General features: G+C 33.8%; 1 protein-coding gene across 2 annotated transcripts; it reads left to right on the top strand.

Annotated features, from left to right (window-relative positions):
• The first annotated feature begins 566 nt into the window (after positions 1–566).
• On the top strand, positions 567–5,449 carry LOC112755216 (monodehydroascorbate reductase 4, peroxisomal). 2 transcript variants are annotated; one of them, XM_025803162.3, is made up of 7 exons: positions 567–1,008; positions 1,809–1,860; positions 2,356–2,436; positions 3,024–3,142; positions 3,392–3,611; positions 3,778–3,896; positions 4,483–5,449. In XM_025803162.3, exons 1-7 carry the CDS (start codon positions 889–891, stop codon positions 5,212–5,214), a joined length of 1,443 nt encoding a protein of 480 aa, XP_025658947.1. In that variant the 5' UTR covers positions 567–888; the 3' UTR covers positions 5,215–5,449. The 2 variants fall into 2 exon arrangements, with proteins under 2 accessions (XP_025658947.1, XP_025658948.1); XM_025803163.3 differs by having other exon boundaries at positions 715–1,485.
• The last annotated feature ends 10,301 nt before the right edge of the window (positions 5,450–15,750 follow it).

The following is a 15,750-nucleotide window of genomic DNA, read 5'->3' on the forward strand; positions in this document are numbered from 1 at the left end:
CTCCCTTAGAATTTTTAATAAAACAACTAAATTAAGTCAAATTGAAATCAGTAAACAAATTAACATCACAATTAACTTTAAAATTATTACCTATATAAAATAAAAAAAAATAATTTCTAAAAGTTCTAAAAAATTATATTTATTTATATATAATTTTAGATCCATAACCGTACTTTTAATGAAAACAACTATGTTATAATTTGTCTAATAATTTTTAACTTATTTTTCTATGACAAATTTACTATGCTTATCAATAATTATTTCTCGCTATTTGTTATAATGGACCGAGAAGTTATGGTTGTTATCTATTTCGCATTATTTTTGTTTAGAATTATAAAGTAAAGAATGTAATAAATTATTTTACAAAATATGGTTCATTTAATAAATATTACATAATAAATAAATAATAGAATATATTGATTTTTTCCAATGGAAATGAGATTCCAATTAGAATTTGCCAGTTGCTCTAAATTCCCTAAACCAAAAATGCCCCCCTGAGTCACGCAAAAGACGATATGTACGGCCAGGATTCTGCATATCCAAAGGCATCTGCTGCGCCAAGCTGCAGAAGAGTGGCAGTGAGGGTATTACAGTAAATACAGTTCCCATTGTCACTCATCGTCGTTGTCATTGTCATTGTCATTGTCATCTTCATCCAGAGGCCCCCACCATATCGCAAATGTGTTAAGACAATAGAGAGAAAGAGATCTTCCAAAAGTTTTGTTGGGACTTGGGAGTGTCTTCAAAGAAAGCGCTCCCAAAAAAATTCAGCACCTTTGAATTCAAGATAGATATACAGATAAAGAGATTTGTATTTATTCAAATAATTATATGTGAAGAAGAATAAGAAGAAGAAGCAAGAGTCTCGGTGTGGGAACCGAACCGAACATGGGAAGAGCCTTCGTTTACGTGATTCTTGGCGGAGGCGTGGGTGCTGGCTATGCTGCTCTTGAATTCGTCAAAAAAGGAGTCTCTCATGGCGAACTCTGCATTATTTCTGACGAACCCGTGAGATTAACAATTTTTCTCTTCTTTTATGGTTTCGTTATTATAATCATCGTCATCATCATCATTATTATTGTTTTCGATGGATTTTGCGTTTTATAAGTTTCCTTTCACACTGGATGGATTTGGTTAGGTTTGTATCTATTGTGGATATGGAATATTTTATTTATTTAATTTATTTATTTTGGTGTTGCGTAAACTTGGAATGCATTCTGCTATTGCTTTACCATTAAATGTTGTGGTCTTTAATTTCTTTGGTTTTGGTTCTCACATGTTGATTGTGTAATTCCTCCGGCTATGAGTAATTTCGTTGAAGTGAATGGAGTAAACCATCAGTACCTTAAAGATTTGGCGCTAACAAAATAGACCTGGAAAGAATGAAAATTCCTCATGGCTCTCGAAAGAATATCGAAGTTTGACAAAATGTTTATGGGTGGGATATCATACATACTTCTTATCAGCTGTCTTGGATTGACTCAGGTTGGAGAATTTCGTCAAACTTACATAATTTTGGGGGTACACAGGGGATCCAGCTCTTTTGGATCCATTTTTTGTAATCTTTCCAATAATGTTTTGGTGGTTTACTCAAGTGTGATATTCTTCTGCTGGGATTATTGCTCTTAATGATGTATTAATAGCTATTTGTTTATTTGTGGATGGTCCTCTGGATTGATATTTATTCAGAATTCAGTAAGGAAATTGTTGATTAATATTTGCTTGCATTTTTTCTTAGAAGTAGTAATGAGTATATGTGAGCCTTCATTTCTAAATATGTAAATATTCTGAAAGGCCTATTATTTCAGGTTGCTCCTTATGAGAGACCTGCACTAAGCAAAGGATTTTTGCTTCCGGAAGGTAAATAGTCTCACGATACAAACCTCCTTGTGAATTTCTTTAAGAGCAATATCAAGACAATATATGTCTGAACCTTTGAATCTACAAAATTATGTTAAAAATATCACAGCAAACTTATATGATTTAATACAAATGAATTTTTTTTATCTGTAATGAGGAGGCTAATATATAAGCTTTATCACAGTCTCTTGACTGTTTTTGTTTACTTTTAGGGAACAATAACTGTACCTTTTAGTTTTGACTCCTTGTGTGATTAACAATGTGCCATCAATGCATTTTCCAAAATATGTAAAATGGATTTATGCAGGTAAACTTGATTGAATTTGAAGTTAGGACAATATATGCTTTAGGAAATTTGAATTCTTCATTTTTGAGATGGATGATGCTACATATTTCTGCATTGCGTTTCTTTGTCTTGTATTTTCCTTTACTTTGTCTGTTAACTTTTTGGCTTTTTGCAATGATCGGTTGCTGAAATAGTGTTTTAACTTACAGCTCCTGCTCGGCTTCCATCTTTTCATACTTGTGTTGGTGCAAACGAAGAACGGCTAACTCCAAAATGGTATAAAGAAAATGGTAATTATATATTTCATGTCACGACATGGATTATTTTGCCTTCATGTAGTAATTTTGCAATCTACTTCCTATTTCTCCTTTGAAATAGTATGTATTGAATGCTTTCCTTGTCTGGCATTTGTTTTGTCTTGTTTAACATTGATCCAATCTGGTAGTTGATGCTATAATTTTTTTTTGCCTTGGTTGATCATCTTCTCATGCAACCTTTAGGGTGGTTGACACCTGTAGTGAACCCATGTTAGACAGTTGTTATATTCTTGGAAGCTAAATTTCACTTTTCTGAACATTATGTGTGGCTCATGTGATATCAGTTCATTTTCCTATTTTGTTTGTGAGAGTTTGTTCAGGTTGTTGCACCTACAATATAAACCTAGTTGATGAGAATATATGGGGATAAATTTGTATTCTCTTAAATAATTATCTAAATCTTTGACTCAGTAAATGATAGTTGTTATTTTCTGTCTTAATTATCTAAGTATTTTCCTCAGTAAATGATTGTTGTTACTGAAAAGAACAGTCATCATGCGATGCTATATTTTTGTTTAAGAAGTTTCCTTTCCTGAATATCTAATTCTTTCCTTTTTCAGGAATTGAATTAGTACTTGGAACCGGTGTTAAGTCTGCTGATGTGAAGCGGAAGACACTATTAACAACAACCGGGGAGACCATAAGTTACAAGATTCTTATTGTTGCAACTGGTGCTCGGGTATTAAAACAGATTTTCCATTGGGAATTTCCTACTTAAAATATTTTTTTTTCTTGGAGTATGCATGCTAATCTTGAATTTGTGCACCATATTTTCTTATCCACCATTTCGACTTGTCCTCTCCGTGAACTTGCTAAATGCCAATGTTAGAAAAATTTGAAGATAAATTCTCCAATCTGTTGAAGCAAATAGAATCTTTTCTCTCTTTACAGAAATATTTTTGTTAACATATTTGCAATTTGAATTTAGGCTTTGAAGCTGGAAGAATTCGGTGTGAGTGGATCTGATGCGCAAAATGTCTGCTATTTACGTAATATAGCAGATGCAAATAGGCTTGTCAATGCTGTGCAATCTTCTCCTGGTGGGAATGCTGTTGTCATTGGTGGTGGATACATAGGCATGGAGTGTGCAGCATCTTTAGTGATCAATAAAATTAACGTAACCATGGTCTTCCCTGAAGCACATTGCAGTAAGTACTTTAAAACTTGAATGTCTGTTAACTAAAAAATATGTTAAAAGAGTTATGTTAATTTGCATGTGTTACACTGAATAAAGAGGATGCTTGTTTTTCACCCTTGTGAATGAAAACATAACTTCAAAAACTGATATTCTTTTTAAACCTGTTTTGTTTACAGTGGCTCGTTTATTTACACCAAAGATTGCAAGCTACTATGAAGAATATTATAAATCAAGAGGAGTAAATTTCGTTAAGGGAACTGTTCTGTCATCATTTGATTTTGACTCTGATGGAAAGGTATTTAAAAATATATCTGTGGAATTCACCATGCATAAAATGGTTTTATCATTTAACAAAGTTTTCAGAAGATGCCCAGTAAGAAGATTTGATAAGTTGGCGGATATCACTATTCAATTTATATAGATATAGGAAGACCAAAGGAAAGATTATGAGAAAACAAAAAGAAACTCTTCGACCTAAATGGACTTCACAAAGATTTGGCTTTTGATAGAACGAGTTGTGCTGTTTGATCTAAGTAGCACATCTGTAGTTTTTGTTTGTGATACCAGAAGGTTTTCAGTGACATGGAAGACTGAAACTGTAAAGAAAAAAGATATATGTGAGGTTTGGTTGCGTCAAAACTTCCTCTAATTGAAGCTGAGTAAAATTGGTGTTTTTTGCTGGTAAACTTTCTCCAATTTTTTAATATTTGCTGTGTTGATATATGGTAAGCTTCTTGTTTATTATTTTGAATGTAAACAAATTAACCATAACCATATCCTAGATCCTAGAAAATTATTAGAAGAATCACTCCAAAATTGTGCATGGTTGCATGGGGCATCTGTTCAAGTCGAACCATAACTAACTAACTAACTTTTTACAGGTTACAGCAGTGAATCTTAGAGATGGAAGGAAGATATCTGTTGACATGGTTGTAGTGGGAATTGGAATACGTCCAAATACCGGTCTGTTTGAAGGTCAACTTACTTTAGAGAAAGGTGGAATCAAAGTAAACGGAAAGCTGCAGTCAAGCAACAGCTCGGTCTACGCAATTGGAGATGTCGCGGCATTTCCAGTCAAAGCATTTGGGGAGACTCGTAGACTTGAGCATGTGGATTCAGCACGGCAATCCGCAAGATATGTTGTTGCTGCTATTATGGAACCTGGTAAAACAGAGGAATTTGATTACCTTCCCTTTTTCTACTCAAGAGTCTTCACATTGTCTTGGCAATTTTATGGGGACAACATTGGAGAAGTCGTCTATTTCGGAGATTTTTCCGGTAGTACATTCGGAGCATACTGGGTAAACAAGGGCCACCTTGTTGGGGCATTCCTTGAGGGTGGGACTAAAGAAGAGTACGAAGCTGTAGCTAAGGCCACTAGGTTTAGGCCAGCTATTGAAGACTTAACCGAGTTGGAGAGGCAGGGTTTAACATTTGCAGTTACTGTTAGTCAAAAACAGTTGTTGTCACCACCACAGATTCAGGTGACCTCCTCCACAGACCTAGTTTTGGAGAAACCGTTATATGCTTGGCACGCTACGGCTGGGGTTATTCTTGCTGCATCAGTGGCTGCATTTGCATATTACTATGGGAAAAAGCGCCGCAGATGGTGAACCTTTCTGGAGAAGATTATTAGTTCAAGGGTGTCAACATATACTATATACAGATTCGTAAGCTGTAACATTGATAGGCTTAGGATATTTTGACATACGTAATTGTATCCGAATTACTGGACTAGAGTTGTTCAGTTCCATTGTGCATACGGTGTTATTGTTGTACCAAAACAACCAAGAAAGCAAAATATAAATGGCCATCCTTCTTCGGAAGATATTCTTGTAAGAGATCAAATCCATGTGTTTTCTTTTCTATGATCTATTGCTTAGGAGTTGGTGTTGGTCCTATATTTCTAGACTGAATTTTTGATGATCAACAAATGAAAAATATAATCTTATAAATTTTTTAATTTATTATTTGTGAATATGTTTCAACTTTCAAACATATTCATATTTTATAATTAGAGATGGAATTTTCAGATTTGTGAAAAACAAACTGTGAAAATATTTGCTAAGGATATTTTATTAATAAAAAAAGAAATTGAAACTCAAAATTAATTAGATAACGTATTAGTTTTAACCATAAACGATATTGATCATGGATTAACGAATATTTCTTTTAGCATTCTATGGACACCTTCTGAAAAATCATTTATTGCAAATCAGAAATGTACAAGACTTTAGAAGCGTATATTTATTACTTAACCTGAAACATCAAAATTATAAAATATGTTACTAATTTAATAAAAAATTTATATAATAACAAGAAAACATCTCACTCTAAACATATATCACATCTAGTATAACGTCTCTCGTAGTCAATTCACTCGTCGCTTAAACAAGTATCGTGAATTTAAATTTTATATTATATATGCAGCAATTTATTAGTCAATAACAGAGCTCAGATCTGCAACAAATTAATTTTTAATCTGCCAAACAATAAAATATCGTGAAAAAAAAAAATTGTTATATCATAAATAATGCATTTCTATGCGCTACTACATTTTATGAATAAAGTTTCTATTTAACTATGCAACTATAATTCCAATCTACATTGCGGAAATAAGAAACTTGAAAAAAGATTAACATGTATATGAATTTTATTTTCCTATCTAGCAAATGTATTGAAATACATTTAATTTTAAAGCTGTGTATTATAATGTATGAAGAATTAACTTGCTCATTCAAATGACTGACCATGTGTTTATCTTCGTTCAATTATTTAATAGAGTAGATAGTTAAATTAATTCTTGAAAGATTATGCGATTTTTAAATTAGTTTTCGAAAGATTAAATTAATCAAAATCGTCATCAAAAGATATAAAATTAATCATGTTAGTCCTTCCGTTTACTCTCCGTCCATTCTGTTACTAACGACGTTAAATTTTATTTATATAGCTATTAGTGTGACATGTCAGCAATACAAATTATTGTACAATGATTGATGACAAAATATATTTAAAGAAGTATGTCAACCTAATCCCTTTTTCTCCTTAAATTCCATTATTGTTGCAGCAACAAATTAATTTTGCAGAGGCCAAAATTGTTGTTGAACTGGATTATGGGTAGTATAACTGGAGGGCGCAGTCGGTCACTGTCGCAGTCACACGGTAGCAATGGTTCTAGCTCTTCACTGCGGATAAGGAGGAAGAACATGGACCAAATCTGCTTTTGTGGGTTGAAGACAATGATCAAGAAATCTGGGACAATAGAGAATCCAGATAAATTGTTCTATGTTTGTTCAAGATGTTGGGTGAGTTATAAATATAGTCTTCTTCAACCTCTTGATTATCTATGGGGTTTTTGAAATTTTTGTAACTTAATTTTTTGCAGAAGGACAGCCACTGTAATTACTTTAGGTGGGTTGAGAATAATGAGGATGAAGGATTAAATGGTACAAAGGAAAATGGTGAAATTGATGTAGAAGTGAAGAGTGATCTTGTTGATTGAAAACATAACATATCATGGAAAATGATGAGTTTGGAAGATGAAGTTAGAGCACTTAGGATGCAACTGTATTTTGGATTAATAGTTATCATTGTGATTATGTGTATGTTATTTAGTTCCAAGTGAAGCATTAATGGTCAAATTGTGGATGTTGTGAACTTTGTCAAATGTAGGGTCTTATGGTATATGAAGAAACTTTCAAAAAACATGTTAATATACCATGTTCATCTTAATTTAGTAATACAAAAGCTTCAACATCCACCATTTTTTTTGACCATACCATAATTTCAGCAGATCACAAAAATAACACATAACATGAAGTGAAATAGTATTAGCATAACATAATCAATAGTTTGCCAGTTACCATTGTTTCAAATAGAAATAACAACATTGTTTTAAGATGATAATAACATAAAGTAGTATCATCCTCTTTAAAGTAGTATGCTCCAAAAGACTAACATCCGTATGTACTTCTATAAAGGCTACCATTACCTAAAGGGTCATATAAAAAGTAAGACTATCAAATAAACCACGGCTACTACATTGTTTATAAATGGCAACTTTTGGTCCTTACAAAATAGCAAATACTAAGCTCTATACATTATGTCTTCAAATCTTCAAGTCATGCTTTGTTTTTTTTCTTGGGAGGTTTGAACTTCGGAATTGGAACAAATGTCATCAAGCTAGCAACCTTCTTGGCCATTGCAGAGCTACTACTCTTGATGGTTTCAACAGATACAGTAATTGGTGTCGGAGCAACAGGCTTTGAAGAGGCATTTCCTCTTGCTTTGGCCTTGATGACATGGAGTTTTAAAGGCCTATCCCTAACTTTAGCCTGCATCAAACAATATTCATCATTAAAACAAACAAACATATTCATATTCAACAACGTAGGGTTATATTCAATAGATTCAACAGATTGATATTGAAACTGAATACAACAAGACAACTTGACAATCATTGGTTGAGTTATGTGATTGTTGTGTTAGTGGAAGTTGAGCATCCTGACTAATAGAAATTTCAGTCCATTCTTCTGTGTTGGCTGTTGGGATTAGAAGGAGTGTCTAAATAGGATGAGTGTCAGCTACACCATCTACACCAAGGACAGGAGCACCATCTGCACCAGGGGTAGGAGCACCACTTGGTGGTGGCACAACTGTAAGCTGCAATTGCATTAGCTTTGCCTTTTTTTAAGCATCCTCTTGCATTTTCTTTTTGCAAGTTCTCTTGTTGTGACCCACCTCTCTACAGTACATGCACTTAATTGGATTATACTTTCTTTTTATCTTTGTTCTTATGATAGTGGGTCCTTCATCCTTGTCCTTTCTTCTCTTTATTGTTGGTCTTTCTAGTTTGGGTTTTATTGGTGGTGGAACAGGTGTAGGTGAACTAGTTTTTTCCTACAATTCTTGTCCCTTGACGGGATTTACATTGTATCGATAAGTTCTTCACATTGAATCTTATGAGAAAACACACTTTTCAAAAATTGTCTTAATCTAAATTATATGTCACGTATTCAAAATTAGGGTAATTGACAAATCATGTATGGTGCTGCACACTTTAAAAACCACTATGTTTAGTCGATTCAAAAAGTCATGTGAAAGAGTATTCAATCATAATTCGAATATTAGTTCTGTCGAAGTAACAAACAAATTCAAAACGGGATTAGTATGCCTATCGACACTACTAATCCTTTAGGGATGAAGAATGAAACACTCAATTATAAAACATATCAATGCAATACTTTAAAATAGAAGAAAACTTAGGTTAATAATTCATGGAGACATAAACAGAGTTCTTAACCCTTTGTAGAGGAATTAATTGCTCATGGTGGATGCAAAATTAACAATAAAACTAAGACGAAGGAACCAGGTGTTAGCTGTGAATGTAATTCACTTATTTATACTTAGGTTTTCTCTAATTTAAATTCAAAAACTAAATCCTATCTTAATCAGAATAATTGAGATAGCTTCTAATTCAAATAAAAGAATCAAAACAGAATTAAATTGAATCCAATTCTAATCAAAACAAAATCTTCTTCAATCTTCAAATGAAAATTAATTCCTTGAGGTTGGACTTTGGAGAAGTCATAGCTGGCGTGGCACGCAAGTTGACTAGTGTGTAACTGGGCCTAATGTTTTGGGTTAGGCGTGGCACGCTCACCAGCAACGTGGCACGCCCTTAGTGGGCTGAGCCTAGGGTGTGGCACGCCCACTGCTTGGTTGTTCCCAGGGGTTTGGATTTCTTTTCAAGTGTGGCACGCCCATTCTTCATGTGGCACGCCAACTTTGTTTCTTCATGGGCATGGTACATCCTTCTTGATGCGTTACACGTTAGTCCTGGCACCCTTCATAGGGCGTGGCATGCCCGGCTTCAGGCATGTAACGCCTCTGCTTCTTCTCCCAGGGTGTGGCATGCCCTGCTCCCAGCATGGCCAGCCTTGCTCCAGGGCTTTGCTTCTTGATAGGGCGTGGCAGGCCTCCTTGCTGCATTGCATGCCCTTGCTTCTTGATTCCAGGGCATGGCACGCCCTGCTCCCTGTGTGGCACTCCTGGCCTCAGCTTACTTACATGGCTTGGATTCTTACGTACCATGCTTGCTCTTTGATTATCCTCTCTTTGCTACTTGATTTTCACCTCTTTAATCTTGTATTTACTTAAAAACACTTTGAAAATACTAAGTGGCAAATGATATTTAAAAATAATGAGATTAAAGACAGATTATGTAATGAAACCTACGAAAATACGAAGAAAACATAAGAAAAACCACTAATGATGCAAACGCATCAACCCTAACATTACAAATAACAACAATAGGTTTCCAATGATCACAGAAACCCGATAATGAGAAGATAAGGACACAATCAATTTCGAAAAATAACGAAAAACAGGTAACCTACCTCTCACACAAGGCGATGGCGTGCCCTCTTTGCTTGACCAACGTTCTCGCGAAGCTGTCACCTTCAACTCGAAAACAATGTCGTCGTCAGACTGTACTAAAGGACGCCGTTCAATGCTTCTTCTTTATGGAGGTGAGAATCGAAGAAGAAGGATGAAATTATAAAGAGGTTTTGCTCTAAGAAGAAGGATTGAAAATTCCTTTCATAGGAAAATTCAGCCGCTCATATATGAATCAAAGTCACAGATCATTAATTGAATGGGCATTCACATCCATATCATAATACTCCCCTTTGGATGTCCATTTAGGATTATGCCTCATTAAAACCTTACTAAAGAAAAATCTAATGAAAAAACTTTAGTGAAGAAAAAGAGTACAATATCATTTATGATGGGGACTGCCTCATTAAAAACCTTGTCAAGAAAAACTCAAAAAGGAGAAAAATCTTACCAAGAAAAAAAGAATACAGTCTTCCCCTCTTGCCGACATTATTTTATATCTCGAAATTGGTGTATCCCAATCCGATGTACCAATCTTTCAAATGAGGATTTTGGAAGTGACTTCGTAAATAAATCTGTCAGATTATTGCTTGAGCAAATCTGTTGGACATCAATTGTTCCTTGATTTTCAAGGTCATTAGTGAAAAAAAAATTGAGATAAAATATACTTTATTCTATCACCTTTGATGTATCCACCCTTAAGTTGAACAATGCATGCTGTATTATCTTCAAACAGAACAGTTGGAGCTATTTTTCTACCAGCCAGTCCACATGATGATAGAATATATTGGATTAAACTCTTGAGCCAAAAACACTCGCGACTAACTTCATGTATCGCTAGTATTTCAGCATGATTAGAGGATGTTGCTGCAATCATCTATTTTTTGGACCTCCATGATATAGCTGTACTACCATATGTGAATAGGTATCCTATTTAAGATCTTCTTTTGTGTGGATCAGACAAGTATCCTTCATCTGCATGGCCAACTAGTTGTGACTTGGATTCATATGGATAAAACAATCACATATCAATCATTCCATGAAGATATCGAAAGATTTGTTTGATTCTATTCCAATGTCTTCTAATTAGAGAGGAATTATACCTTGCTAGTAAATTCATAGCAAATGATATATCAGGTCGTGTATTATTAACAAGATACATTAGTGCCCCAATGGCACTGAAATATGGTACTTCAAGACCAAGGATATCTTCATTTTCTTCTTTATGATGGAATTGTTCTTTTTTCACATCCAAAGACCTTACGATCATTGGGGTACTTAATGGATGTGCTTATCCATATAAAATCTTTTCAAGATCTTTTCTGTGTATGTTGTTTGATGACTAAAGATCCTATTTTTTGTATGCTCGATCTGCAGGATGAGACAAAATTTACTCTTTTCAATATCTTTCATTCCAAACTCTTCTTTTAGAGTTTTTATAATTGTTGGAATCTATTCAGGGATTCTGATGATATTTACAACATCAACATACATAGCATTATAATGAATCCAGATGCAGATTTTTTTTATAAAAACACATGGGCAGATATCATCATTCTTAAATCTATTTTTGGCCACATATTCAGTAAGACGATTATACCACATTCGTCCATATTGCTTTAGACCATATAAAGATCTTTGAAATTTTATGGGTTAAGTACTGAAATCGTCCTTAAGGTCTGGGGTGAAAATCAAATTCGTCCCCGACCTTTTTTGTTATTAAAATCATCCCCAACGTTACAAAACGTTATAAAATCGTCATTTTCTACCTCAATTTTATTTTTTTACCAAATTACCCTTAACAATAATTAATAAAAATAATATTAAAAAAATAAATAAAAAAAAACACCCCACCCACCCCACGCCCCACACCCTACCCTCGTCCTGATCTCAAATCCCCCCTCCCTATCCCCTTCCTCCTAATCTCTTCAAATCCCCCCTCTCCGATGCCTCCTCCCTCCGCCGATGGCTCGACACCATCTTCCCCGACGAGGTTGTAACAACCCATCTTCTTCGTCATCTTCTTCTTCTTCATCTTCTTCATCTTCACTTCCATGCGGTGCAGAGAAGATCAAGCCCACTAATGGATCTCCTTCACCATCCACCATTCCTCATCTTCGCATGGATCTCCTTCACCATCCACCATTCCTCTTCTTCCTCCTCCGTCCGCGTCCAACGCTTTCCGTCGCTACTAATGGAATCAGCCTGCGATGCCAATAGATATGGGAAGAAAGGAAAGGAAAGCAAAATTGGAAGGAGAAGAGAAAGAAGGGAACGACAGAGAGAGGGTCTGCCATGAGAGGTGGGTCGCCACCAACAGATCCCTCCTCTCTTCTTTTTTTTTTATATCATTTTTTTTATTTAATTTTTCTTTGCCTATGTTGTTGTTGTTGATTTTAGGTAGAATTAAAGTTAGATTTGCCTTGTCTTTCATGGTAAACCTTTTCTTTCAATTTCATTTATATGTAATGTTTATTGCCTTGTCCGGAGAGCAGCAAGAATTTGTGGCTGGAGTCTTGCAACAATTTCTCTTATATGTACATGCATGCTTTAGTAAGGAAATTGTTATTGTTGTTGAATTGGCTGAAAATATTGAATTTGTTGTTGCTGTTGCTGAATTTGGTTTTTGTCGCTGTTGCTGAATTTGGTTTTTGTCTAAAGAAAAAAGAAGAATTGAGATTTGGGGAGGGGGGAGTTCGAAGATAGTAAGAGGAACGGGATGGAAGAGGAAACAGGGAAGAGATCAAGGATGAGGGTGGGATACCGTGTGGGGGGTGTTTTTGACTTTTTGTTTTATTTTGTTTAATATTATTTTTATTAATTGTGAAGGGTAATTTGGTCAAAAAAATTAAATTGAAGTAAAAATGGACGATTTTATAACGTTTTGTAACGTTTGGGATGATTTTAATAACAAAAAAAGGTCGGGGACGAATTTGATTTTCACCCCAGACCTTAGGGATGAAAACAATACTTAACCCAAATTTTATTGAGTATAAATCCTACGAATATTCATTGGATGGTTTAGATATCTTTAGTTCTTCAGAAATTTTCATATAGATATCACAATCTAATGATCCGTATATATAAGCTATCATTACATCCATTAGATGCATATGTAGCTTATGGTATGCAGATAAATTGAACAAATAACACAATGTTATTGCATCTACTCCAAGAGAACATGTTTCTTCATAATCTATACCAGGTCTTTGTGAAAAACCTTGCGTCACAAGTCGAGCTTTGTAGCGTACAACTTCATTTTTCTCATTTCGTTTTCTCACAAATATCCATCTGTATCTAAAAGGTTTTACATTTTCAGCTTCTGGTGTATGAACTACAGGTTCAAAGATTTCACGTTTTGCAAGTGAGTCTAACTCAACCTTCATAGCTTCTTTCTATTTCAGCCAGTCATTCCTTTGTCAACATTTTTCAACTGTTCTTGGTTCAATATCCTTATTTTCATGTATGATATGTAATGTCACATTATATGCAAATATTTCATTGGTAATTGTTTTATTTTGGTCCTATTTTTCTTTTATAAATATATAATTTATCGAGATCTCGTCATTTTCACAAATTTCAGGTACATGAATATCTTTTGCCATCAAAACTATATCAGAATTTTGGACAACTGCAGGTGTCTTTACTATGTCTTTATTTTTTTCGACAGGAATACTATTTACCTCTTTTATTTTTCGAGAATTTTTGTCTTTGGAACCGACAGACCTACCACGCTTTTGATGTGAATTTGTTTCGATGGCCATTTGTTTGACTGGGGTATTAATTCGAATTGGAGCATTTTCAGCTGGTATATAGGATTTAGTTATCCTTTTCGTATAAAAAAATGCATCAGAACATTTATTTGCTATTCTTTGCAAATGTATAATCTTTTGAACTTTTAGTTTATATTGCCCTGATCGAGGATTTAAATGCTCCAATGATGATGCATTCCAATTAAGTTCCTTTTTAGGAAGCTTATTCTCTCCCCCTAATGTTGAAAATTTTGATTCATTAGAATAACAATATGCAAATCGGCCTTTAAATAATGCATCTCCAGTTTGTATCTCAAGATACCTTACTATAGATGGAGAACTATATCCAACATATATCTCCAATATTTTTTGGGGTCCCATTTTGGTGCGAGAAAGTGGTGCAATGGGAACATATATCGCATACCCAAATATTTTTAAATGAAAAATATTTGGCTGTTGGCCAAAAACTAATTGCATAGAAGAAAATTGATAGTAACTTGTTGACCTCAAACGAATAAGTGCCACAGCATGTAAAATAGCATGCCCTAAGCCGAGGTTGGGAGATTTGTTCTCATAAGTAAGGGTCTAGCAATTAATTGGAGGCATTTACTAAGTGATCTTGCTAACCCATTTTGTGTATGAACATGAGCTACTGGATGTTCAATGCTTATTCTATTAGCCATACAATAAGCATCAAAGGTTTAGGAAGTAAATTTACCAGCATTATCAAGATATATTGCTTTAATTGGATTTTCTGAAAATTGTACTTTTAGTTGAATAATTTAAGCAAGTAATCTCGCAAACGATAGGTTACGAAAAGACAATAAGCACACATGTGACCATCTCGAAGATGCATCTATTAGGACCATAAAATATCTAAAAGATCTACATGGTGGATGAATAGGTCCACATATATCGCCTTGAATCATTTCTAGGAATTCAAGGGATTCAAATCCAATCTTTACTGGTGATGGTCTTAAAATTAGCTTTTCTTGAGAACATGTAGCACAACAAAATTCACTAGATTTATTTAATGAATTTCCATGGGAGTTTTCAATAATTCTCTGCATCATGACTGTTCACGGATGATCCAATCGATCATGCCACATTATAAATTCATTTGGATTGGTAAACTTCGGATTTACAATGGCATGTGATTCAATTGCACTAATTTTAGTATAATATAATCCGGATGAAAGTGAAGGTAACTTTTCTAATATAACATTTTTATTTGAATCATGAGTTGTGATATATAAATACTCATGATTTCCCTCATTCATTGTTTCAATATGATATCCATTTCGGCGAATATCTTTAAAACTCAACAAATTCCTTAGAGATTTAATATACAATAGTGCATTATTTATTATGAATTTTGTTCTTCAGGTAAACAAAATTATAGCTCTTCTGGAGTCTTCTATCACATTGCCTAAGCCAATAATAGTATTAACGTATTTTTCTTTTGGTACAAGATGTGTAAAATATATATTACTTTTGAGAATGGTATGCGAACTTGCACTATCAACAGGACAAATATCTTCATTATATGTCCTTGTCATTTTTTTCAAAAACAAATAATAATAAAATGAGGAAAAGTATATGCACAGTAAAATTATATTCCTGATTGGAATTATTTTTCTAAGAAGCATTGTACATAAAAATAGTGTCATATACTAAAAATTTTATTATTATTACTATTATTATTATTTTAGAACTTGACACATTTAGTAATTTTGAAATTTATAAACATAAACATTAATATTTTATTAAACATTATTTATATACATCATACTTAAAATTTAAATACATAAAAAATAAAACTTAACAAAAAATTTCTTACATTATTTATTTACATGAGTAATTAACAAACCCACGTATTAAACTTTTCTATCATTGATCAAATGACCAATATTTCCTTTAAGATCCTCAAAGAAATAAGATATTTCATAATGAGTGGTGTAATTTTCAACAACATCCTTTGAAACAAAATTTGTCTTCTTT

This window comes from Arachis hypogaea, chromosome 16 (genome assembly GCF_003086295.3).
Source record: "Arachis hypogaea cultivar Tifrunner chromosome 16, arahy.Tifrunner.gnm2.J5K5, whole genome shotgun sequence".
In the NCBI taxonomy this organism is placed as follows: Eukaryota; Viridiplantae; Streptophyta; class Magnoliopsida; order Fabales; family Fabaceae; genus Arachis; species Arachis hypogaea.

What these genes read in the sequence shown, in the direction of transcription:
- LOC112755216 (XM_025803162.3), top strand. Translation starts at nt 889, where the DNA reads ATGGGAAGAGCCTTCGTTTACGTGATTCTTGGCGGAGGCGTGGGTGCT. An exon ending in TTGTTGCAACTGGTGCTCGG is followed by an intron (nt 3,143 to 3,391) that starts GTATTAAAACAG and finishes ATTTGAATTTAG; the next exon opens with GCTTTGAAGCTGGAAGAATT. An exon ending in CTTCCCTGAAGCACATTGCA is followed by an intron (nt 3,612 to 3,777) that starts GTAAGTACTTTA and finishes TTTTGTTTACAG; the next exon opens with TGGCTCGTTTATTTACACCA.